The 26887-nt window shown below is 40.4% G+C and overlaps 2 protein-coding genes and 1 long non-coding RNA gene across 3 annotated transcripts; all 3 read left to right on the top strand.

Moving 5' to 3' along the window:
- Nucleotides 1-3946: 3946 nt before the first annotated feature.
- Nucleotides 3947-5956, top strand: LOC131237378 (uncharacterized). Its single transcript, XR_009167207.1, has 4 exons — nucleotides 3947-4284; nucleotides 5289-5381; nucleotides 5561-5697; nucleotides 5897-5956. It is a non-coding gene; the product is annotated as an uncharacterized LOC131237378 (long non-coding RNA).
- On the top strand, nucleotides 4505-5077 carry LOC131237377 (beta-glucosidase 11-like). The gene is made up of 2 exons (XM_058235096.1): nucleotides 4505-4646; nucleotides 4791-5077. The coding sequence occupies exons 1-2, from the start codon at nucleotides 4543-4545 to the stop codon at nucleotides 4990-4992; spliced, it is 306 nt and encodes a 101-aa protein (XP_058091079.1). The 5' UTR covers nucleotides 4505-4542; the 3' UTR covers nucleotides 4993-5077.
- A 3125-nt stretch (nucleotides 5957-9081) lies between the features above and the next one.
- Nucleotides 9082-9610, top strand: LOC131230110 (pre-mRNA-processing-splicing factor 8A-like). Its single transcript, XM_058226006.1, has 2 exons — nucleotides 9082-9317; nucleotides 9407-9610. Exons 1-2 carry the CDS (start codon nucleotides 9150-9152, stop codon nucleotides 9536-9538), a joined length of 300 nt encoding a protein of 99 aa, XP_058081989.1. The 5' UTR covers nucleotides 9082-9149; the 3' UTR covers nucleotides 9539-9610.
- The last annotated feature ends 17277 nt before the right edge of the window (nucleotides 9611-26887 follow it).

Here is a 26887-nt window from a genome sequence, read left to right as displayed (position 1 = left end):
ACTTTGTGCTTTGGATTTTGCCATGGAAGGTGGCAGTGATCCGGAAGGGAGTCAGTTTCTTAGGTTTCTCTTTTCTCCATTTTCATTTTTTTTTCATCTGAGAATGTTGAATTGTGTAGAGAAAAAGGGTGTATTTTCTGGTAAAAAGGTAGGCTCGGTAGTGGGAGTGGTGCAGAAGACAGAACTGGCACTATGTGAACTTCCATTTTTCTAGTGTTTTTTCCCCACCCCAAATTCAAGATATGGAAGGGGCAGTCTGGAAAAAATCTCACCAGAAATATGGTGATAGATTATCATGTTTGACTTGGGAACTGAGAATCACAAGCACTCTTAAGACACATTTTGCAGTTTGGGACTGGCCTATCTTATCACAAGAAGTTCTGCAATTTAAAAGACTGTAACAGTAGACATCTTTGCAGTCTTAGAGTGTAATATCCCATCTCAATGCTGCTAACAAAAAAAATCTATGCCTCAGTTTAGGTATGAATATTGGCTCCCCCATGTTCAATAAATTACCAGACGTGTACCAGGGATGAATTCATGTTTACTCACCAGTCTCTGATTTGCAACAGAACCCGTACAAGGTGCCTCTCTTATATATTCCTCCATTGTTGTAAGAAATGAAGGAGGTGGTTGTTGAAAATGAGATGCATAAAGAACCATAAAAATGACGTCCCAAAGTATGAACAACCAAAGTAATCAAATAAAAAAATTTACCCACTTTACCCAAATTTAAACAAATAAATTGGAAGAAAAAAAAAACCTATCTCAAAGTTGGAAATTGGAAATTTCTAGCGAGCTCCAAGCCTTTGCAAAATTCATAAAAATCAGCAAGATTTATGCCTGTTGAAAGAATGAGCAAACTCAACAACCAATTCCTGGCTTCCAAAAAAATCCTAAAAATCTACAGCTGAGCATCAGTTGTTCTTATCATTAAGCACTTCAAATAAAAATAAAGGGCAATGAGACCTGGTGGCCTGCTCTTTTATAAATGTTGAGGGCTTTGACAGCATCATGTCTTGACATATCAAAAAAATGCATTGAGGTATAAAAATTATCATTTAAATAGAAGGCCCAATGCGATCCATTCTTAGAGGCGAGTATAACATCTAGAATGTTGAAATCACCATACCATATCCACAAGATTGATGATTCCATCATTCATGGAACAATATATTTTAAAACTCTCCTTCAATACCTGCATAACAAAAGTGGAAACGTTAAGAGATTGCACGTATATGTACAAATATAAATACTCTCTACTTTTATGCATTTTCTTCCCATGAATAGGAACCAATTCAAGAGTAGAGCATAGCTCATAAATCAGGCCCAAGCCTAGGTATTCAGCCCATAATTTGTAGCCCACTGCGCTTACATATCTTTATAATGTATGGCGCCTTTGGGGCCATGTGGCAAGCATAGGAAATGAAGGAAATTTTGAGATTCATGTATAGCTTGGGAAGGTCCTTTTCTATGGTTTTTTAAGTTGTATTTTGTTTTTAGAAATTTGTAGTATGTAGACTCATGGTTGTTCTTAAATGTAGTTAAGAGAGGTTTGTGTAATTGGTCTATATAAGGACCTATTTGCAATGTGAAGAAAATCCATTTTTGAGTTCTAATATATATACACACACATTGACACACACACACACACACACACACACACACACACACACACACACATCATTTCTTGCAATTTTTAGTAGAAGAAAGAGTTGGATGATTCCGCGTTGGTCATGAGTGAGTCCAACGCATACCGGCCAAGTGATTCCTAGTTCATCGGCACCAACTTGGTGATTGCACAAATTTTCAGCTTTGGTAGGTCTATTGCTTGCAACATTTCTAGTACTTCTAGTTAATGAATGAATTTTATATTTTTCTAGTCATTCATCAAGTTTATTTTCATGCTACAAAATTTCATTCCATCTGAGTTACAGAAAAAAGTATGAACAGTAGGGCCCATACCTAATGAATGGCTTGGATCCCACACGCATCCCGTGTTCATCCTTCCATGAATGTCTTGGTTTAATTACTAGAGGCGCATCATCAAGCCTTATGGGAGATCACTCTCAATTGAAGTACTTCTCTAGCCTTACTCAAACCTTACATCAATCATAGACATTACAAGGACTAATTGATGATTATCAAAAGAGCATTATTTTTGTTAAGAACTTTAGCCCATGTTTTGCTTCATTTGTTGATTTGCATCTTACTTCTCAAGAAAGAGGAGAAGTACACCCTTTTTCTCTTTTTGCAACTTCTCTCCTCTTTTCTCCTTTTTCTGAACTTTTTTTTTTCAATAGCTGATTCTTCACTCCTCTGAAGGACAGATTCCATGTGTTCACTGTGCTCTTTTCTAGTTTCTGGTTTCATCTCATATGTACTCTTATTTAATGGCCAGTATATTTCTTTGTCGGGGCTGCTTAGAATGGTTGATGGCTTGAACTTCAAAGACTTTGTGGCCTTCCTGTCAACCTTCAATTCTAATGGAAGCCTTCAATAGAAAAATTAAACGTATGGTGCTCTAACCTTGACCATGAATTTTTCCCCATTTATAGACTCCTTCATGCATATGGGCAAAGATAGTTTCTTATTTTTATCCAAGTGAGTAGTTAGTTCTCGATTTGTTTACCGACACTTATTCAATAAGAAGCTTCTATTGGGAATTAGAGTTTGGAAAGCTATTAGCAACACTTTATAGATACATACATATACTACATGTATGGTGTGATTTTTAAGAACTATTTGAGAAAGAACTCAGTTTTTATGCTTCCATATCTGACTTGAAATACTAGTATTATGCCTCCTAACAGAAACTTGTTTAATTCACAACTTATCAATCCATATCCTACCCGAAATAGATCCCATTATTAAACAACTAATACTCAACTCCAAATCACAGCTTTATGCACTAAACAATCGGGATTAAGTAATACACATTTAAGTTCAAATATAATGCAGAAATGTGGGTTTCAGAAATGCATGTCAAAGTTTGAAAACAAGTGCAAAAGCTAAAAGCATACCAAGCACTTCGAGCATTTTGTCACATTCATCAAGGATAAAATGCCTCATGTTCTTCAATGAGAGATCCTTATCTCTTGCTAGCACTCATTCTCTGTAAGCGTAGAGAGAACAAAAACAACAGTTTTTCCCATTCCAGACTTTGCTTGACAGATGACATCCATCCCCAAGATGGCTTGCGGTATGCACTCATGTTGCACTGATGTAGAACCAAATAAAATTGGAGTGAAGGAACCCTTAGTAAGCACAATTTGACCTTCCAGATCCTTTTAAAAGAAAAGGTTTGGCAAACCAATTGACTCCTCCAAATTCAGGTGTGTGGAAGTAGTGCGTTGCCTGAAATGGTCAGATTAAATTGCTTAGAGAAATGTGCATGTTAACATGGTTATTATATAATAAACAGCCCAAATCGCTGGTGTTTTGGCTGCGGCATTAAGGACCAAGCATTCTTCGCAGGTATTTCCCCTTTTCAACAATTTAGATAGTTCATCAGGTGGCACCCACATTGGATGGAAAACAGATAATTTAAAGTAGATATCCTCATCTGAACAATGAGATCTGTGGACTTCTTTCTATCACATGGAGTTGGTTGTACATATTTTCTCTTTAACCATCCATTTGCAAACCCTTTATCAAATAGATAGTATTATCTAAAGGAAAATTCGTGTAGAATTGTGCATCCATGGTTATGCTTACTAGATGCATGGTCTAGATCAATGAAAGGTAAGGCACACCTGTACATAGTGCTGATTCGAATGAAAACACCATCGATTTGGGATTCCTCCTACTCACATAAGGAAATGCAAAAGAAGTATAGAACTGGCAAGCCTTCCAAATTCACCGCATATATAAATCTATGCATTGTGTTAACCATTTGCAATAACATCTATAGACACCAATTTTTGTTCTTAGAGTTTTCCTTTTTCTTTTTTCTTTTTAAAGAATATTTGCTCAAAGTTGTTTAACACATCAAAATTTTAATAACAGTTAATTCATCACAATTAGCTTCTCATTATAACAAAATCTGTGTTTTTCATGAAGTCAAACAGAAAATGAGAAGAACTTGACAAGAATTCGCCTTCCGAAGGATGCTCGAATCCTGAATCTACAATGGCTCGAAGAAGCTCCGGCTTTAGAAGGAAATCTCTGAATCCTGAGCTGTGAATTCCAACATAGCCCCTACATAACAGAGGAAACAAAGAATGAAGACATGGAGAATGCTATCAAAAGCAATCTCAAGATAGAAAGCTCAATCAATAGCAAGTAAGCATCTAACTACGCATAAAACTTGAAATTCCAGTGAAGGAAAAAATAAAATAAAAATCTGATGACTCAATATTTGAAAACAGGGTAGCATAAAACCTACACCAAACTGAGTCTCTCTCTCTCTCTCTCTCTCTCTCTCTCTCTCTCTCTCTCTCTCTCTCTCTCCACAACATACTCATATGGTCCCACAAAAATGTACGAAGGGAAAACACAAATTTCATCCAATCTATTCATAAGGTCACATAAAATTGGACGATGGAAAACCCAAATTTCAGCTTGTCACTGAAGGAAGCGCTGCAAGACGAAGCGAGGATTGACTACTGTCATTGCCATCTTTTATTTGTTCAAAATGCCATCAGGTGTGGTTGCATTTACTCGTCTCTTGTTTGATGTCTTACATGTGTGGTATCCATGTGGAGAGATAGTAGGATCGATAATTAAAATTATTAGGATGGTCTATTCTAGAATTACACACTGATGGTTGAGATTTAAATTGTTGGCAGGGATGGTGTGGATGTGAGGGGCTACTTTGCTTGGTCATTGTTGGACAACTTCGAATGGGCAGAAGGTTTCACTATTAGATTTGGCCTTATTTACGTGTGTTATAAAGATGGTCTGAAGAGATACCCAAAACATTCTGCTCTTTGGTTTCAGCAGTTTCTCAGAGGGCATGAGGGTATAGATAATTCCATCTCCTCTGAATGATAAGTGGGACATGCATGGTACTAATACAGGCAGGCCATTTGTATGATTCAACTTTATGGATCTATTGCTTAATGTAACTATTTAGTGTTATTTGACATGTATACATATTATATGATTATGTTGTTCATTGGATAGGCATGGTCGTGTCCACACTTATAGCAGATCATTTCACCATCTTGTTGCTTTTTGCGCATTAACTTTTGAACTCGTTCAATGATTTTCTCATTAGTAAACACCTTCTTAACAAGTTCTGGGATTCTTATTCTTGATTCAAGGTTTCTTTTCTTGGTGTCTAGGCCAAAATGGGCATGACAGACGAGTTTGAAGCTTCTTTACAAGTACTATGGGGATTTGATACTGAAATTTCTTTTGAAGTGAATGAAATCAAGGTGTGGATTTGAACTGCCTTTAGTTCTTTTATTTTTTTGTTCTTTTTCTTTTTTGCCTTCATTTTTTCAAGTCCATCAAGTCATTCTTCTATTTTTGCACTGTACTGTTGAAGCTGCTCATTTATTCATATGTTGGCAACCTTAACGCTATGATCATTTTTAAAATTTGTTTCATGCAGAGATCTGTAACTTCCACAAGCAGGAGAACAACCATCTGATTTTCTGATCTCAAGCAAAGAAGATATTAGTTTCCATTCCATGATATATGTTCATCGAGTTGAAGGAGGCAGAGGTTCTGAAGAAACAGCTACAAAAGGTGCTTCTTTGGGTGTTTTTTTATTTTTTATTTTTTATTTAGTATTTATGAGAAACGTGGTTTCTTATTTTGTTGAGTTTGTTCAGTAAGATCTGTGTTTGGCAGATTTTTCTTCCTGCCCCCCCTTCACAAAATTACAATAGTTTTTCACTGCATCATATTATTGTGATTTAATTAAATTGAATTCATGGAGCTGCAGAATGAAGATTTTGGATTTTGGGGGCATTTGACAAAAAAAAAAAAAAAGAAAGAAAAAGAGTGGTCTACCTTTCGGATCTTGCCAGGAAGAATTGTAATTTTGTACTCGATGGGCAGAATCTTCTTAGCCACACCATTTTTCTTTCAAGATGCTCCAATCTTTTGTTGTTGTTTTGGGGGTTCTGACTTGCTTCCTATTTTCATCAGATTGAATTCACAAGCCGCATAATTTAGGAATTATTATTTTATCTATATCACTTGTTCTAATCTTGGAGTCGTAGGAGGTCACTTTTTTGGTTGTTTCAGAACTTAGATATTTTCAGGCCTTCCTCACTTGTTGCAACCGGATTGAATTCTTTTATTTATGTTCTTACTCAGGAACTATTCTGAATTGGTACTATTAAAAAAAAAACGCAAACACAAGTTTCAGACACTGACGTGAAGAAATCTGGATCTCTATACAATACATTCCTGGTGCTCTGGCAATGTGGCTAATTTTTCCAATAACCATTCTGCTACTTTTGCATTTTAAGATTTGCTTCATTAGTTATTCTATTTGAAAGATTGTGCTCCCTGGAAAGTAACATAATGTAGATGAAATTGTTTATTGGCAGAGCAAAAGGTCAAAATTCTACGGTTTGATTTTAGTATGGGTTTTTCTTCTTATAGAATGCGTGGCTTGTTTTAAAGATGAGATTTTTGGAGGAATTTTAAGTTCTGAAGTAGAATAATTCTGTTGGTATGTCTGATTTACTAGGACCATTTTTCTTTCTAGTTGAATCAGCTTGATTGCCTCTATTTAACCCATTCCATTTTGTGGATTATAAGATGTAAATGGTTTCTCCTTGGGTTCAGTTTGTACGAGTGGGGCCTATGATTTGTGATACAGACCAATGGTCTATTGGAACCCACAGGCATTGTGCGTGGATGGTGCCCCAAAACTCTCTAATCACCAACACCAATCTTGGGTCCTTTCTGTTTAATGTGGACCTTTGATGTATTGCTTATTAACCATCTACTTCTGGGCCACAAATTGGATGGTCAGGATTGGCCTGTTGAGGGTTTTTTGGGGTTATGGTCCACCTTTGAAGGGCCCAACTGACCAAGGGCCCCACTTGTACAAAATGAAGACCTTATCCAGGAACCTATAATTCTTTCATTTTAAATTCCCATTCTTCAGGACAGTTTGCATGGTGCCTGTGTAGTTGTACTTGAAACTGTTCATAGTAGAAACATGAGTATTGTAACCTTTGCTATTTACGATTCTTGACATCAAAGAAATCCATGTTTTCTAAAGGAAATAAATGCTACCCACATTCATACCTTTGTTAGTTAAATAGGTCTGCTCTCTGCCATTAATCTTGACTCTCGAGATTACTAACGTCGTCCTCTTAGCATCTCCTTTCCTGTGTCCTTGCATCCAAATGAAAAAGTTTCAGAGCAAACTACACTCGTTTCTTAAAAGACGACGTTTCAATAACTCCGCGGCATCAGTTTTTGTTCTCCTATGTACTGGTATGACTTGTTAAGCTCACCTTCAGAAAAAAAAAGGTACAATGTATTAAGCTTAGTAATCTGATATTTTGTGCAGTCAGAGGCTGTGATCAGACGGTTCGGTTGGTGGTAGAAGGCCATTTGTTAGAATAAAGCTATTTGATTCTGTCCAGCATTTAGAAATTCTAATAGTAATCATGGGAGGGAAAAGCTCTAGGATGGAAAGCCACCGCCATTCATATCCTTATGGGAATATGCCTGCATGGGCTACCTCACCAGCCCTTCCTATGCTAGTAGCTATACTGAACCTAAAGTGACGAGCAGATCAAATAGAAGGTATTCAAGGATTGCCGATAACTACAGCTCACTCGATCAGTATTCTGACACTCTTTTCCTTTTTACTCGCTTTTTCCTTGAATTCTTTGACTAGCCATGTTTGTAACTTACTAAAATAAATAAATAGTGACTTAGATTTGTAGAGGAATTACGAAGTCCTACTCATCTGATGATTCACTGCATGTTTGGCCTGTGGTTCAGGGATCTAAACTGCTGATCCGATGTTCCTCACTGTGGAAGAGGAATGCCTTAGAATATCCCAAATTAGATGTTCCAAACACTTACCTTGGTGGTCTAAAAATGTAGACAGAGTACGTCAACATTCCATATTTCATAATGACAAGTCCAAACATCAAAGGCATAGGATTGTCTTATTTGGTATATTTCCTGTGCATCACTTAGCTACTCTCAAGGCTGGCAGATGAAGGGTTTGAATCATAGAATACCATGGGCCCTCCAAGAAGGGAATCCTGTATGTTAGAAATCAAAGGGCCAGGAAGACTAGCCACAAGGGGTTGATCTAGTGTTATACTATGGAACCAAACATCTAAATCTTAAATCTTGTTGCCCTAATTACTTGTAGTTTCTTGAGATAGGTTCACTATGACTATTTCTTTTCTTTGATGTCAGTGTCTTATGTAGGTCAGCCCAAAGAGACCATCCACTGGTCCGACATGGATCTTCATCTTCTTCTTTTTCTTTTTCTTTTTTTATTTATTTTTATTTATTTTTATTTTTTATTTTTTAACACACACACTCACACCCCTCACACACTCACGCACTCACACCATGGTGGAATTTCACGGCAATGGGTACTCGAACCCATGACCTCGTGTTGAAACCCTTGGTAAAACATTAAAGCAAGAAATCTTTCACTTTTAACAGGAGATGATCATCATCCATCCACATAAGTAGTCATCATAGCCTTCGACTTAAAATCTAGAGATGTAAGTTTTGGGTACCATTTGTTCCATATCCAAGTACATGCAGGGTAGTATCTTACAGATAAAAGGAATTGGGCCAGTATTATTATTGTTGTTGTTGTTGTTGTTGTTGTTGTTGTTTGAAAATTACCAAGAATGGCCCGCATCTAGGTATTTCTTATCTATTAAATTGATCACACCCCTTACAGGGTTGGAACATTAAAAAAAGATGCTATCGAATGCACGCAGATTGTTAGATGCATACATTCATGAATGCTCATATACCCTAATGTGTACATGCATACTTAGGAAAATTTACTCATTTCAAATCTTGTAGCTCCCTATTGGAATTAACCCCAACGAGGCAGTATACAATTGTCTATCATGTGTTGATAGACCTAATAGCTGTTACAGGGTGTGAAATCATATAATGCATTTTGAAGTAGAACTAGTGATTGCTACCTTAATTTTCATATATGAGAGTTGCTAATATCTCCTTCAATGCAGGTTGAGGTTGCTCTGAGAGATCTTATACTCTCAGATTATGCCAAGAAGAATAATATAAACACCTCGGCACTGACACAGTCTGAAATTCGTGATATAATACTGGGGGCTGAGATAACTCCACCTTCACAACAGAGGCAACAGATTACGGAGATTGAGAAGCATGTGATGTGTTTAATAAAAGTCTATCATGTTGAGAAGCTTCTTTGCCGGTTTCACTTGGCTAATAATCTTTAGCAAATCTTCATGTGTAGGCGAAAGAAGCAAGCCAACTTATAACAGTCACAACAAGGACAACAATTGTGCACAGGCACGAACTCATTGTCACCACAACAAGCCCCTATGATCAAGCAGCATTTGGTTCTAAAACTGATTGGCGTGTGTGAGAAATCTCAGCGACGAATCTATATCTTAGAGTCAATCATATTTATGTAAACATTGAGGACATTAAGGTAAATAATTATGGTTATTTTCCATTGTATGCACTTTTTAACTTTCAAGATTCTGGAAACTGAACTTATGTGAGTAATTCCTGATTACAGGAGACAAGCTACACATAAATCATGCCCATGAACATTTTGAAGAAGTTTATTTGCATAACAGATCTTCGGACTCAAATTGCAGGATATTTGTATAGCATAAGCCCCCCAGATAACCCTCAAGTGAAGGAAATCCGTTGTATTAGTTATCAATCTACATTAATATTTTTTAGCCAACTCATCAAATTGAAGATGTGTATTGTAATAAATATTATATTTTTTATTATCTAGTAATATAAATTTTGTTTAATATTTAGTTTTATTTGTATGGCATCATTTTTATGTTTCAAATATTTTAAAAATATAGGTTTTGATTGAATTATATATAATAAAAAAATTACTGGCATGCTAGGGCCTATCAAATCTATACAAAAGTTTTTACCAGCGCTTGTGTAGAAATTTTGCGGCACTTTTTCTTGAGGAAAAGTGTTGAGAAGCCACTTCTACCGGCACTCCGAGTAACTTTTATCGGTGCTTATTCGCGTCCTGAAAAACTACAATTATTGGCACTCAGACAAGCGCCGCTAAAACTCACCTAGCGTCACCAATACTTTTCCCGACATACCCATTTATCGGCGCTTGGTTAGCGCCACTATTAAAAATGCCTGCGCTTTCAGGGGTTTTTATTGGCGATTTCGAGCGTCGGTAAAACTCCCAATTGTTGTAGTGTGAGATGGGTAGAGCGGGACCCACAACATGATTTAAAGATGCATGCATATGTGAGGGAAATAATAATGAAAATAAAAATGATAATAATAAATAATAGTATTAAAATAGTGTAAGATGATACTTAGTGTTATAAAATTATAACAGGTCATATACCCATAATCTGACCATTGGTGCCTAGCTTGAATGGTCCCTTAGACCATTTAAACCATCGACGTTCAATTTTGAGGAGATCCGACCATTAGATTGGCGGAGACCCACAGTAGGACCCAATTTGAGTTGTGGGCCCCACCTAGAACTTAGATTAGCTTGATCAACAACCAAGATCCTATGTAAGAGCTTTGTAGAAGAATGAACGGCGTGGATTTGTCAACACCATTTTTCCGGGCCTCACCTTTGATGAGTGTGCACGTGAGGTGCGTGCACTCATTGTGCACGTAACCATGGAGACTCGGTCAGTTGACGCTGACCCAAAATTCCCTAAAATAGAGAAACACGTCTCTGTTTCTATCTTCCAACAGCGAACAGATGAGCATCTGATGTTTTGATCTGTGGCCCACCATCACGGCCTAGAGAGATGATCTGAACCGTCCATCTGGTGCGCAGCAGAGGTCTGACCAAAACCTTGTGGCCCTCACATGTATACGTGATAGGGTGTGTACACAAACGTCGGCGTAAACAAGCCCTATAAGCACATGTTTTCGGATATGGAAACTGTTTCACCACTCCATGTTAACGATTCGTGTGCCCTAGTGTCCGTCCATCCAAGTCATCCATTTAGATAGACCTCAGCCATCCGTTTTACATGGTTTAGGGCTCCTTCAATACCAGGGAGAGAAAACCTCAGCTGGTTTTATGTTACCAACTGTATAAGAGAGCTGTTGTAAAACGAATCAAATCCTAATCGTTTGATCTCCGTCCAACACCTCTGGATGAGTCTAGGGCATAATTCATAGGGAGAAAAACATAAGCATGAGGGTGCTCCTCCCCTCTCTTTCGAAGAACCTTAGAAACAGCCGCACTTAAGAAAGAAACCGTCGTTTCCTTCTTCCTGCAAAACCATCACCCATACATCCATGGAGCTCCATTTTCCTTCTTCTCCAAGCTTCCTGGGACACGCCAGAGCCCCCTAGAAACTTTGTATTTGAGGAATATCGATCTAGCAAGGATCTGCAATTAATGGTAGATCATCTTCCTCGACAAGAAGCTCATTGAATCACCCCGGTAGTTGGGTTGTTGTGAGAGATAGAAGGAGAAGGTGGGAAGGACAGTGAGGAGAATTAGGAAGAAGGAAAAGAAAAATAGAAGAAAGAAGAGAAAAGGAGAAGATAGACGAAGGAGAGTTGGATGCAAGGCCTGCTGGAGCTCCTCCTGCTGCTGATGTCGTTGTAGAGGTGGTGAATTGAGAATAGGTTAAGGTTACGGTTTAGGAACTTGGGTACAGGTTCGGGATCGGGTTTAGGTTTGGGTTTTCAAGTTAAGGTTTAGGTTAGGGAGTTGAGATTAGGATTAGGTGTAGGTTTAGGTTTAGGGATTTGTGAATACATTAGGTTTTAGGTTTAGGTTTAGTTTATAGGTAATAGGTTTAGGTTATAAGCTATAGGTTTAGGGAATTGGGAATAGCTTAAGGTTTAGGTTTGGGAAATTGGGTTCGGGTTCGGGATCGGGTTTAGGTTTGGGTTTGTAAGTTTAGGTTTAGGTTTAGGTTAGGGAGTTGAGATTATGATTAGGTGAAGCTTTAGGTTTAGGGATTTAAGATTACATTTAGGTTTTAGGTTTAGGTTATAGATTATAGGTTTTGGTTTAGGTTTAGGTTATAAGCAATAGGTTTAGGGAATTGAGAATAGGTTAAGGTTTAGGTTCAAGAAATCAGGCTCAAGTTCGGGATCGGGTTTAGGTTTGGGTTTTCAAGTTTAGGTTTAGAATTAGGTTAGGGAGTTGAGATTAGGATTAGGTGTAGGTTTAGGTCTAGGGATTTGAGAATACATTTAGGTTTAAGGTTTAAGGTTATGTTATATTATATAGGTTTAGGTTTAGGTTTAGGTTAAGGTTTAGGTTTATGTTTAGTTTATAAGCTATAGGTTTAGGGACTTCAGAATAGGTTAACATTTTAGTTTAGCAAATCGGGGTTGGGTTCAGGATCGGGTTTAGGATTGGGTTTTCAAGTTTACGTTTAGGTTTAGGTTAGGGAGTTGAGATTAGGATTAGGTGTAGATTTAGGTTTTGGGATTTGAGAATACATTAGGTTTTAGGTTTAGGTTTAGGTTATAAGCTATAGGTTTAGGGAATTGAGAATAGGTTAAGGTTTAGGTTAGGAAATCGGGTTCGGGTTCGAGATCGGGTTTAGGTTTGGGTTTTCAGGTTTAGTTTAGGTTAGGTAGTTGAGATTAGGATTGGGTTTTGGTTTTGGTTTAGGGATTTGAGAATACATTTAGGTTTTAGGTTGAGGTTTAGGTTATAGGTTATAGGTTTTGGTTAAGGTTTAGGTTTAGGTTTAGGTTTACTTTATAAGCTATAGGTTTAGGGAAGTGAGAATAGGTTAAGGTTTAGGTCTAGGAAATCGGGTTCGGGTTCGGTATCGGGTTTAGGTTTGGGTTTTTAAGTTTAAGTTTAGGTTTAAGTTAGGGAGTTGAGATTAGGATTAGGTGAAGGCTTCGGTTTAGGGATTTGAGAATACATTAGGTTTTAGGTTTAGGCTTAGATTATAGGTTATAGGTTTAGGTTTAGGTTTAGCTTTAGGTTTAGGTTATAATCTATAGGTTTAGGGAATTGGGAATAGGTTCAGGTTTAGGTTTAGGAAATCGGGTTCGGTTTCGGGATCGGGTTTAGGTTTAGGTTTTCAAGTTTACGTTTAAGTTTTGGTTAGGGAGTCGAGATTAGGATTAGGTGTAGGTTTAGGTTTAGGGATTTGAGAATATAATAGGTTTTACGTTTAGGTTTAGGTTATAAGCTATAGGTTTAGGGAATTGAGCATAGGTTAAGGTTTAGGTTTACGAAATCGGGTTCGGGTTCGAGATCGGGTTTAGGTTTGGGTTTCATGTTTAGGTTTAGGTTAGGTAGTTGAGATTAGGATTAGGTGTAGGTTTCGGTTTAGGGATTTGAGAATACTTTAGGTTTTAGGTTTAGGTTTAGATTATAGGTTACAAGTTTAGGTTTAGCTTTAGGTTTAGGTTTAGGTTATAAGCTATAGGTTTAGGGAATTGAGAATAGGTTAAGGTTTATGTTTAGGAAATCGGGTTCGGGTTCGGGATCGGGTTTAGGTTTGGGTTTTCAAGTTTAGGTTTAAGTTTTGGTTAGGGAGTTGAGATTAGGATTAGGTGTAGGTTTAGGTTTAGGGATTTGAGAATACATTAGGTTTTAGGTTTAGGTTTAGGTTATAAGCAATAGGTTTAGGGAAATGAGAATATGTTAAGGTTTAGGTTCAGGAAATCGGGCTCGGGTTCGGGATCGGGTTTAGGTTTGGGTTTTCAAGTTTAGGTTTAGAATTAGGTTAGAGAGTTGAGATTAGGATTAGGTGTAGGTTTAGGTCTAGGGATTTGAGAATACATTTAGGTTTTAGGTTTTGGGTTAGGTTATATTATATAGGTTTAGGTTTAGGTTTAGGTTTAGGTTATAAGCTATAGGTTTAGGGACTTCAGAATAGGTAAACATTTTGGTTTGTCAAATCGGGTTTGGGTTCGGGATCGGGTTTAAGATTGGGTTTTCAAGTTTACGTTTAGGTTTAGGTTAGGGAGTTGAGATTAGGATTAGGTATAGGTTTAGGTTTTCGGATTTGAGAATACATTAGGTATTAGGCTTAGGTTTAGGTTATAAGCTATAGGTTTAGGGAATTGAGAATAGGTTAAGGTTTAGGTTTAGGAAATCTGGTACAAGTTCAGGATCAAGTTTAGGTTTGGGTTTTCAAGTTTAGGTTTAGGTTAGGGAGTTGAGATTAGGATTAGTTGTAGGTTTAGGTTTAGGGATTTGAGAATACATTAGGTTTTAGGCTTTGGTTTAGGTTATAACCTCTAGGTTTAGGGAATTGAGCATAACTTAAGGTTTAGGTTTGAGAAATCGGGTTCGGGTTCAGGATCGGGTTTAGGTTTGGGTTTTCAAGTTTAGGTTTAGGTTAGGTAGTTGAGATTAGGATTAGGTGTAGGTTTAGGTTTAGGAATTTGAGAATACATTTAGGGTTTAGGTTTAGGTTTAGGTTATAGGTTATAGGTTTAGGTTTAGGTTTAGGTTTTGGTTATAAGCTATAGGTTTAGGAAATTGAGAATAGGTTAAGGTTTAGGTTTAGGAAATCGGGTTCGGGTTTGGGATCAGGTTTATGTTTGGGTTTTCAAGTTTAAGATTAGGTTTAAGTTAGGGAGTTGAGATTAGGATTAGGTGTAGGTTTAGGTTTAGGGATTTGAGAATACATTAGGTTTTAGGTTTAGGTTTAGATTATAGTTTACAGGTTTAGGTTTAGGTTTAGCTTTAGGTTTAGGTTATAAGCTATAGGTTTAGGGAATTGAGAATAGCTTAAGGTTTAGGTTTAGGAAATCGGATTCGGGTTCGGGACCGGGTGCTTTGGGTTTTCAAGTTTAGGTTTAGGTTTAGGTTAGGGAGTTGAGATTAGGATTAGGTGCAGGTTTAGGTTTCGGGATTTGAGAATATATTAGGTTTTAGGTTTAGGCTGAGGTTATAGATTTTAGGTTTATGTTTAGGTTTAGGTTTAGGTTTAGGTTATAAGCTATATGTTTAAGGAATTGAGAATAGGTTTAAGATTACGGTTTAGGAACTCGGGTATAGGTTCGGGATCGGGTTTAGGTTTGGGTTTTCAAGTTTAGGTTTAGGTTAGGGAGTTGAGAGTAGGATTACGTGTAGGTTTAGGTTTAGGGATTTGAGAATACATTAGGTTTTAGGTTTAGGTTTAGGTTATATGTAATAGGTTTAGGTTATAAGCTATAGGTTTAGGGAATTGAGAATCGCTTATGGTTTAGGTTTGGGAAATCGGGTTCGGGTTCGGAATCGGGTTTAGGTTTGGGTTTTCAAGTTTAGGTTTAGGTTTAGGTATGGGAGTTGAGATTAGGATTTGGTGTAGGTTTAGGTTTAGGGATTTGAGAATACATTTAGGTTTTATTTTTAGGTTTAAGTTATATTATCTAGGTTTAGGTTTAGGTTAATGTTTAGGTTTATGCTTAGCTTTAGGTTTTAAGCTATAGGTTTAGGGACTTGAGAATAGGTTAAGGTTTAGGTTTAGCAGATCGTGTTTCGGTTCGGGAACGGATTTAGGTTTGGGCTTTCAAATTTATTTTTAGGTTTAGGTTAGGGAGTTGAGATTAGGATTAGGTGTAGGTTTAAGTTTAGGGATTTGAGAATACATTAGGTTTTAGGTTTAGGTTTAGTTTATAAGCTATAGGTTTAGGGAATTGAGAATAGGTTAAGGTGTAAGTTTACGAAATCAGGTTCGGGTTCGAGATTGGGTTTAGGTTTGGGTTTTCAAGTTTAGGTTTAGGTTAGGAAGTTGAGATTAAGATTAGGTGTAGGATTAGGTTTAGGGATTTAAGAATACATTTAGGTTTTAGGTTTAGGTTTAGGTTATAGGTTATAGGTTTTGGCTAAGGTTTAAGTATAGGTTTAGATTTAGGTTATAAGTTATAGGTTTAGGGAAGTGAGAATAGGTTAAGGTTTAGGTTTAGGAAATGGGGTTCGGGTTTGGGAACGGATTTAGGTTTGGGTTTTCAAGTTTAAGTTTAGGTTTAAGTTAGGGAGTCGAGATTAGGATTAGGTTTAGCATTAGGTTTAGGTTATAAGCTATAGGTTTAGGGAATTGAGATTAGGTTAAGGTTTATGTTTAGGAAATCGGGTTCGGGTTCGAGATCGGGTTTAGGTTTGTGTTTTCAAGTTTAGGTTTTGGTTAGGTAGTTGAGATTAAGATTAGGTGTAGGTTTAGGTTTAGTGATTTGAGAATACATTAGGTTTTAGGTTTAGGTTTAGGTTATAGGTTATAGGTTTAGGTTAGGGTTTAGGTTTAGGTTTAGGTTTAGGTTATAAGCTATAGGTTTAGAGAATTGAGAATAGGTTAAGGTTTAGGTTTAGGAAATCGTGTTCGGGTTCGGGATCGGGTTTATGTTTGGGTTTTCAAGTTTAGGTTAAGGTTTAAGTTAGCTAGTTGTGATTAGGATTAGGTGTAGGTTTAGGTTTAGGGATTTGAGAATACATTAGGTTTTATGTTTAGGTTTAGATTATAGGTTACAAGTTTAGCTTTAGGTTTAGGTTATAAGCTATAGGTTTAGGGAATTGAGAATAGCTTAAGGTTTAGGTTTAGGAAATCGGGTTCGGGTTCGGGATCGGGTATAGGTTTGGGTTTTCAAGTTTAGGTTTAGGTTTAGGTTAGGGAGTTGAGATTAGGATTAGGTGTTGGTTTAAAGTTAGGGATTTGAGAATACATTAGGTTTTAGGTTTAGGTTTAGGTTTAGGTTATAGGTTATAGGTTTATGTTTAGGTTTAGGTTTAGGTTATAAGCTATAGGTTTAAGGAATTGAGAATAGGTTAAGGTAACGGTTTAGGAACTCGGGTACAAGTTCGAGATCGGGTTTAGGTTTGGGTTTTCAAGTTTAGGTTTAGGTTCAGGAGTTGAGATTAGGATTAGGTGTAGGTTTAAGTTTAGGGATTTGAGAATTCATTAGGTTTTAAGTTTAGGTTTAGGTTATAGGTAATATGTTTAGGTTATGAGCTATAGGTTTTGGGAATTGAGAATAGCTTAAGTTTTAGGTTTAGGAAATCGGGTTCGGGTTCGGGATCGGGTTTAGGATTGGGTTTTCAAGTTTAGGTTTAGGTTTAGGTTAGGGAGTTGAGATTAGGATTAGGTGTTAGTTTAGGTTTAGGGATTTAGGAATACATTTAGGTTTTATGTTTAGGTTATTGATTAAAGGTTTAGGTTTAGGGATTTAAGAATACATTTAGGTTTTAGGTTTAAGTTATTGATTATTGGTTTAGGTTTAGGTTTAGGTTATAAGCAATAGGTTTAGGGAATTGTGAATTGGTTATGGTTTTGGTTCAGGAAATCGGGCTCGGGTTTGGGATCGGGTTTCGGTTTGGGTTTTCAATTTTAGGTTTAGAATTAGGTTAGGGAGTTGAGATTAGGATTAGGTGTAGGTTTAGGTGTAGGGATTTGAGAATACATTTAGGTTTTAGGTTTAGGGTTAGGTTATATTATATAGGTTTAGGTTAAGGTTTAGGTTTAGGTTATAAGCTATAGGTTTAGGGACTTGAGAATAGGTTAACGTTTAGGTTTAGCAAATCGGGTTTGGGTTTGGGTTTTCAATTTTACGTTTAAGTTTAAGTTAGGGAGTTGAGATTAGGATTAGGTGTAGGTTTAGGTTTAGGGATTTGACAATACTTTAGGTTTGAGGTTTAAGTTTAGGTTATAAGCTATAGGTTTAGGGAATTGAGAATAGGTTAAGGTTTAGGTTTAGGAAATCGGGTTCGGATTCGAGATCGGGTTTAAGTTTGGGTTTTCAGGTTTAGGTTTAGGTTAGGTAGTGGAGATTAGGATTAGGTGTAGGTTTAGGTTTAGGGATTTCAGAATACATTTAGGTTTTAGGTTTAGGTTTAGGTTTAGGTTTAGTTTATAAGCTATAGGTTTAGGGAAGTGAGAATAGGTTAAGGTTTAGGTTTAGGAAATTAGGTTTGGGTTCTGGATTGGGTTTAGGTTTGGGTTTTCATGTTTACGTTTAAGTTTAGGTTAGGGAGTTGAGATTAGGATTAGGTGTAGGTTTCGGTTTGGGGATTTGAGAATACATTAGGTTTTAGGTTTAGGTTTAGATTATAGGTTACACGTTTAGGTTTAGGTTTAACTTTAGGTTTAGGTTATAAGATATAGGTTTAGGGAATTGAGAATAGGTTAAGGTTTAGGTTTTGGAAATCGGGTTCGGGTTCAGGATCAAGTTTAGGTTTGGGTTTTCAAGTTTACGTTTAAGTTTAGGTTAGGGAGTTGAGATTAGGATTAGGTGTAGGTTTAGGTTTAGGGATTTGAGAATAGATTAGGTTTTAGGTTTAGGTTTAGGTTATAAGCTATTGGTTTTGGGAATTGAGAATAGGTTAAGGTTTAGGTTTAGGAAATCGGGATCGGATTCGAGATCGGGTTTAGGTATGGGTTTTCAATTTTAGGTTTAGGTTAGGTAGTTGAGTTTAGGATTAGGTGTAGGTTTAGGTTTAGGGATTTGAGAATACATTTAGTGTAAGAACCGTATCGTAGACCGTATCATTCTATAGACTTCCGCGGTCTTCACGGTCGAATTTCGACAACCTTCAACCCTTAACCGGTATTTGCATGCGACCCTGATTCACATGCCTTCAACCTGAATCGACTCAACCCAGGACTTATACCTTAGCGACTGCATCGTCGCCATAGTTCCGATGCTGCGACTTACGCGCCGAGGTAATGCTCTGGCTAGGAGATGTGGGCAAGCGTTCGGTGTGAGGAAAACGTCGCGCGTGCGAATTTTGAGAGAATCTCTATAAGATGTCACATCAATCAATCAACCCATCAATCCCATCATGTCAAGTACACATCACCTTTCATCCATTCCCAAGCAAGCCCCAAAAGTCAAAAAGTTCTTACAAAGCCCATACTTTCTTACACCATTTGCCACAAAAGTCAAAAGCGCTCTTACACCCATCACTCACCACATCAACACATCCATCACCCATTCCTCTCCTTGCTTACAATTCTCTCTCTCATTTCTCAAAGTCATTCCTAAGCAACCAAGAGCCTCACGTCCAAGCCCTCCCATGGACAGAAAAATACATGTGTGAGGCCCACCTTTCCATCCCTAGATCTCCCTTCCTAGCCATCCATTTCTCATCTTCCTCCATCAAAGAGAAGCACAAGGAGCTAAGGAAGCCAAGGGAGCAAGAAGATCAAGCGATGAGTGCTTTGATAGGGTAGTTTTAATTTTTTTTAAGATGGGCCAAGTGAGGCCAACCAATCAATGGTTTGGATCTCACTTTGGACCCGAAGATGTGGCCGATGACCCACTTTAATCATCATGATCATTCCATGATGGGGCCATTCTCCATGGACCCCATTATGATGTTTATTTTTCTTATATACCTAGGGTCATCTAAACTATCTATTTTAGTGGAGAAGGGATCTCCACCGTTGGATTTTGATTTAATGGGCCCATGTGTAATGGGACCCACTTGATGTATGATTGGTTGCAAGGGAGGGCTCATAGTGTCGGGGTCCCTCCATCACACGTGTGTCCCACTCTCTCTTTCCCTCTCTTTTTCTTTTTTTCTCTTCTTATGTTAATATGGTCATGTGGCCCATTAGGTTGGACCCCACCATGAGGTAGGTATTTTATCCAAACCATTTATAAGTGGGGCCCACCTTATATGTGTTGTACCCACACCCTCCGTCATTTGGTGGCCCACCTAAGCAGGGCCCACCTCAATGCATGTATGACGTCAAGCTATCCAGCGTCCCTAGACGCTGGACAAAAAGGGAAAAAGGGCACAAATATTAACTTGTTACCAAGCATATCGGGTGGCCCACTCTTATAGGCCCCACCATGATGTATATTTTATATCCACTCTGTTCATCGTGTAGGCCACTTCCTGAAGTGGGCCTACTCCAAAACTCAGCCTGATCTAGAGCTCAGGTGGCCCACACCGTAGGGAATAGTGGGATTAAACGTCTGCCCTTGAAACCCTTTTTGGGTCCACAGAAGTTTTGGATCAGGGTGAAATTTGTTTTTACCCTTCATCTAGGTCTACGTGACCTTATCAACGGGTTGGATGGCGTATCAACATTATGATGGGCCCCACGTGGAGCCCACAATGATATATGTGTTTTATTACCACCGTCCAAGCGGACGGTGGAGCCCACTGTGATTATGTTCTATCCCCACCGTCCAGGGACGGTGGGTGTGTATGTGTGCGTGTGCGTGTATGTGTGGGTGTGTGTGTGTATATATATATATATAATATTATATTATATATAATATTGTATATATTATATATAAAATATATATTATATTATATAAAATATGTGATGGTTGGCCTTCATGTGGACCCCCACCATGAGGCAGGTGCTACATCCAATCTGTCCATCTATTTTAAAAAGCCTATTTTATGGCATAGGCATAAAGAATGAGCCAGATCCATAGTCCAAGTGGACCCCACCTTGGCATGTTGTGAGGCCCATTTGTTGTATTAGGGGCCCATGGTTTAAGGCCCATTAAGATGTATTGGAGCCTATGGGTTGAGGCCCATTTGATGTACATTTGGGGCTCGATTGGTGTGCCCCATTTGATACACATAAGGCCCATGAGATTAGGCCCATTTGATGCATTCTAAGGCCCACGGGTTATGGCCCATTATAATGCACATAAGGCCCATTGGAGTGGCCCATTGATGTGGCCTACTTGATGAATATAAGACCCATGTAAGACGGCCCATTTGATGTATTTAAGGCCCAATGGGATGTACCTAAGGTCCATTGCAATGTGCGATCCCAACATGGTTTATGTAATGTTGTTTATGACGGTCGTGCCTTGGGAGCAATGTTGGTTTGACGTCCACATTGCAAGTATAATGTTGGTTAAATATCCACATTACAACTCTCCCTAGGGCCCGTTGTTTAGCCCATACTTGTTGTGTGTAGGCCATCTAGGCCATCTGCGTTGTAAGGATAGTGCATTACTTTATAACATGTGTAGTATAGCTCCATAACTCATGATCATACGCATCATATGTATGCTTGATATGAGAAGTGACTGATCATAGCATAAGCCTTCGGGCAGATTATCTAGGGGCTCTCGGATAGGGGATGTTGCCCTACATCAGTGCATGATACGCGCAGGATTGCTGTATGACTAGATAGTATGATTCATGTATTCGTATCGTGTGATATGGTTACTGTACGCCCTAGCGACATCAGGGACATAGCCTCCACTGATGTATCGTGGTTGGCAGGATTGGATACCAAAAATATTGTTCTACATGGGGTGCTATAGATATCCCTGGGTGAAAGTCCCTAAACCTTTATGGTACCAAGAGGTTGCTCCAACGTCTAGACCGAGTGGGTACATGAGCGCCGAGTGCCGATTACCAGACGGTTGTGCTTTTCACTGTGTCGTGGTCAGTTGGAAGGGGGTGCGGCCTTACCCGCCCGAGAGTAGGGGGCAATGCTAGGCTGAGTCTGACCAGCTCAAGGAATGGGTCCTGGGTCTGTTATTCACGAGCCGAGCTCGATATTGGCAGGAGGATAGTGAGGTCTTTTCCACTCACCTTATTGCACGCAATGGGGCGGCAATCTGGCTTGGAGTGTACTAGACCTCGGTGATATTTTAGATTTTGAGTTGAATTGATATGTGGACTTAGATGAGGATTTGTATGCTTGAGTTGCATTTCGCATTGCATGGCCTTGGTATGGCCGACATCATTCTTTGCACCGCATGGCCTTGGTACGGCTAATGGTATTCTTAGCTTTCATCAGCATGTTTCGCATTAATCTGATACTACATAACTGCATTACCACCTTGAGCACATACTTTCACCACCCTCTAAGCTTTCTATATGCTTATACACGACCGTTGCGTGCAGGTGATGTTGGATCGCAGTAGCGATGGGGCTTGAGCACGTGGCAGATTATTTTGGAGTTTTGTTCATCATCATTGTATTTCCCTTTATGCTCATTGTACTTGTAAAGTTTTTTGATCATAGTGGAAATGTGATGAAGTTTTTGGTTGTTGTTTGTGGGTTATGCCTTTAGTTATGCTTATTACGAATCAAAATGATGTGGAAAATCCTCCTCGTAACATCCCAGGATCGGAACCTGACAAATGGGCTTTGGGAGCCGAGAATGGGGTTCTACGGAGGCTGCGGCGTCGAATTCGACGATCAGGAATTTTGTGAGCCCGATTTTCAAGTTTGGGACGTGTCAGAAATTGGTATCAGAGCATAACTCGAAAATAAGCAAGAACAACATTACATGTCTGCTATGAATGATTGAGTCCTAAGTTCGGATAGCCTAACGATATTTTAGTTTAGACCCTTAACGTGCGTGCCTTCGCGAAACTTTAAGTTGATAGGCACCTTCGCTCTTTCCTGTAGGACATGCCTCGCAGGAGAGTGATCCGATTGACTCCCACACCACCACCTGAGACTCCGGCTCCACCACCTGCGGCTCCCGCACTACCACCTACGATCCCTGCTCCACCACCAGAGATTCCTACTGCCCAGCCTGTGGATGTAGCTCCTCCACCAGAGACCAGTGTGGATCCGACCGTATCTGTGAGTGCTTCCCAGTTATAGCAGATGATGCAGGTTGTGACGACCGCACTTCAGTGGCAGAGCAGACACCCGGTTGTTTCATCGGCCCAAGCAGAGCAGGAGCGCGTAAGTGCCCTTCTTTGAGAGTTCTGACGATTCGATCCCTCGCATTTTCAAGGTGAGCTAGACCCGACGATAACTGAGAGATGGCGCGTCGATGTGGAGAAGATATTCGAGATGATGGGATGTACGACTGAGCAGCGAGTCCGATTAATCGTATTTCTCCTCCATGGTGAGGCTGAGCATCGGTGGACGTCAGTCTCCCGAGTAGCGGGCGCTGATTTTGTATGGACTTGGGAGGATTTTGTAGATCGGTTTGACCGACAGTATTTTTCTGATCACATCCAACGACAGCGGGCGTTGGAGTTCGAGGCCTTGGTGCTGGGTGATATGACGGTGGCTCAGTATGCTGCTCGTTTTATAGCACTGTCCAGATTTGCACCATACTTGGTGGATGATGAGGAGTGGAGAGCCCACCGATTTGAGGGCGACTTGCATTATGGTCTTCGAGGTCGTTTTATTGGGCATGAGCTCCCGACTTTCGAGGGAGTGGTACGAAAGGCCCAGATTTTTGAGGCTGAGTGGGACGGTTCTCAGTTTGATCACTGTCAGAGGAGGGACCGGAAGAGGTAGACTCCTTCCAGTGATTCCCAGTAGGGTCGATCACAGCAGAGGCGCACAGGTCACCTAGCCTTCCGAGCGCCAGCAACACCTCCATCATCACCTCCGAGGCAGTTCACCGGCTCCTATTTTATGTGTGGTGCGACGGGGCACGGTATGTGGGAGTGTCCTCGCCCCCAGCAGCAGCAGCAGCAGAGAGGTCCACAACAACTTCCACCGCAGCAGCAGCAGAGGCCCCCACAGCAGCAGCGACAGCAGCCCCCACCACCTAGACCACCTCAGCAATAGCATCAGCACCAGCCTCCGAGACCGCAGCAGCAGAGGCAGCAGTTTCGACCGCCTCAGCGATAGCAGCAGCCGCAGCACACTCAGAGGGGACATGCACCTCCCCAACCGGCTCAAGCTAGATTCTATGCCGCCCAGCAGGATCCTCAGTCATCTGGAGGAGTCGTTGAGGGTATACTTCTAGTATCCGCATGCATTACACGTGTGTTGTTTGATTCTGGTGCATCGCATTCTTTTGTGGCCGAGAGTTTTTGCCGATCGACTGGTTACCATTGGAGTCTGCTCGTGAGGGTTTGTCAGTATCGACTCCCTTGGGAAAGACTGCAGTGTTGGGCCAATTTTGAATGTCTTGCTCCGTTTTGGTTGGGGATATCTTTTTGCCTGTCGATCTGTTTGCATTGCCGATGTCCGAGTTCGACGTCATCCTGGGCATGGATTGGCTTACCGAGTACCACGCCATATTGGATCGCTCCGTGAGGACAGTCACATTTTGTATACCTGGGTTGCCGCAGTTCCAGTTCATTACTGAGCCCAGAGGAGAGCCGTTATCTTGTTTGATGTCATGTGCCATAAAGGAGCTCATAGCGGTGAGCATCGACCAGTTACCTGTGGTTTGTGATTTTCCCGATGTTTTCTAGGAGATTTCGGGATTACCGCCTCTCTGACTCACCGAGTTTCAGATTGATCTCGTGCCCGGTGACGCGCCTATTTCGAAGGCCCCGTATCGTATGGCGCCGTTGGAGTTGTGGGAATTGCAGAAGCAGTTAGACGAGTTACGCAAGTTGGGGTTTATCTGTCCGAGCAGTTCACCGTGGGGAGCGCCAGTACTCTTCGTGAAGAAGAAGGATGGCTCGTTGAGGCTCTATGTAGATTACCACGAGCTCAATAAGGTCACAATCAAGAACAAGTACCCGCTCCCGAGGATTGATGATTTGTTTGATCAGCTGCAGGGTGCACAGTTTTATTCAAAGATTGACTTGCGTTCCGGTTATCATCAGATTCGGGTCCGAGAGGAGGACATTCCGAAGACAGCATTCAGAATGCATTATGGTCATTTCGAGTTTCAGGTCATGTCCTTCGGACTGACTAATGCGCCCGCAGTGTTCATGCAGTTGATGAACGAGCTCTTCCGCCTTTATCTCGATCAATTGTTGTAGTCTTCATCGATGACATTCTGATTTATTCGAGGACCCGTGAGGAGCACGAGCAGCAATTGGAGGTTACGTTGCAGACCCTCCACGCACACCAGCTGTATGCGAAGCTGGAGAAGTGCAAGTTTTGGCAGGAGGAGGTGAAGTTCCTTTGTCACGTAGTGACGAGGGAGGGTGTCGTAGTGGACCCCTCGAAGGTTGAGGCGGTGCGTCAGTGGGGCCAACCCATGACTGCTTTCAAGATCCGCAGTTTCCTTGGTTTAGCAGGCTACTATCAGCGTTTTATTGAGGGCTTCTCTTGTATTGCAGCCCCGTTAACCTGGTTGACTCGGAAGGGCGCAGAGTTTATTTGGAGCGACGCCTACGAGCGAGCATTTATGGAGTTGAAGGACCGCCTCATGTCCACTCCGGTCCTCACTCTTCCCTCTAGGAGTGATGGATTTATTGTATTCACTGATGCCTCACATATTGGTTTGGGTGCTGTCCTGATGCAGCACGGGAGACCAGTGGCCTTTGCATCTTGTCAGCTCAAGGTCCATGAGTTGAACTACCCCACGCATGATTTAGAGTTGGCTGTAGTTGTCTTCGCACTGGAGGTGTGGAGACACTATCTCTATGGGGTTAGGTTCGAGCTCTTTTCTGACCACAAGAGCTTGAAGTACCTCTTCTCGCAGTCCGAGTTGAATATGAGACAGAGGCACTGGATGGAGCTCCTGAAGGACTATGATTTCGATCTCCAATACCACCCGAGTAAGGCGAACGTGGTGGTGGATGCCCTCAGCCGTCAGCCACGAGGCCTGGTGGCACATATGATGATTCAGGAGTGGCGGATTGTCACGCCCCAGACTCGGTAACCGAACTCACAAGGAACCCGATGGCCGGTTCTGGCTGCAATAGCCTCCATAGTACCCCATTCTTGGCTCCTGAGGTAGGTTTCAATCCTAGGATCCTACAAGGAGGATTTTCATAACAGTATAATCACTTCTAATGCGAGCATACCTAAGATTATAGCAAGTACATCTGAGAATAACAAAGGCACACATCACAAAATCCACTAAAATTTTGAACTTTTACAATCATCCAAAAGGTCCAAAAGGACATACATGAGAATAAAAGGAAAAGAGAGAGAAATCAGCAACACTGGAGTCCTCACTGCTCAACTCTACTCCACGCTCTGCTACTACGGCGCCTACCTAGAGTCTCCTACACGCATCAATCGTGCATAAGCTTATAGAAGCTTAGAGGGTGGTGTAAGTGTGTGACAATGGTGTACAGAAGAATAGTGGGAGGTATAAGGAGAGAAGCATGATCAATGAACATATCACTAGTCTTACCAAGGCTTCACATGAATGCGATGTAATAAGTAATGGGTGCCATACCAAGGCAATGTATGAATGGGGGGGCTTGTACAACCAATGCTAATGCGATGCAAGTAATGTCAGTGCTCATATCCAAACCATAAGTCAAGTATATTTTCAATCATAAGGAAATTACCGGGGTCCATTACACTACTGAATGACTGCCGCTCTACAGACCCCACACAGTCAAACGAGCGTAAGAGACCTCACTACCCGCCTGTGGACAATCAATCACCAACAAGACCTGAAGGTAGTGGACCCATTTATGAGCTGGTCAGACTCAGCCTAGCAATGCCTCCTCACACCAGGCAGGTAAGGCCACACCCCTATCTAATCGACTACACGACAGTGGGAGTCGCGGCCTAACGGTATAAGGCCCTCGTGCGCTTATGTATTCCACCCGGTCACGGCGTTGGAGCAGATCCTTGGTACCATGGAAGTTTTGGAAATTTCACCCATGGGCATCCTATGCACCGGGTATGCTCAACTAATATTTCCGGTGTCCACACATACGGCCATCCACGAATACCCTTGTGAAGGCAAGGCCCTAATGAAGTAAGGGCGGATATCCACAAGATATGCAATGCCAGATGCATGAATCACACAATCACACATGTATCAATTCCAAGTATCCATCTCTTGAGGAGATAACAACATGTCCTACACAATGACACAGCCATGGCCAATCATACCTCAACCAATCATGCATATGATGCGTATGGGAGTGGGCCATAAAGATGAATGGGGGTGCCGATGAGGTGAAGATGAACTCTCTACTTAACAATGAAAGGTCTAGGCACTTAACCAAT

The sequence above is a fragment of the Magnolia sinica genome, chromosome 2 (assembly GCF_029962835.1).
Source record: "Magnolia sinica isolate HGM2019 chromosome 2, MsV1, whole genome shotgun sequence".
NCBI classification, from domain to species: domain Eukaryota; kingdom Viridiplantae; phylum Streptophyta; class Magnoliopsida; order Magnoliales; family Magnoliaceae; genus Magnolia; species Magnolia sinica.
The sequence above is the reverse complement of the archived record's forward strand: the minus strand, read 5'-3'. Positions and strand labels throughout refer to the sequence as shown.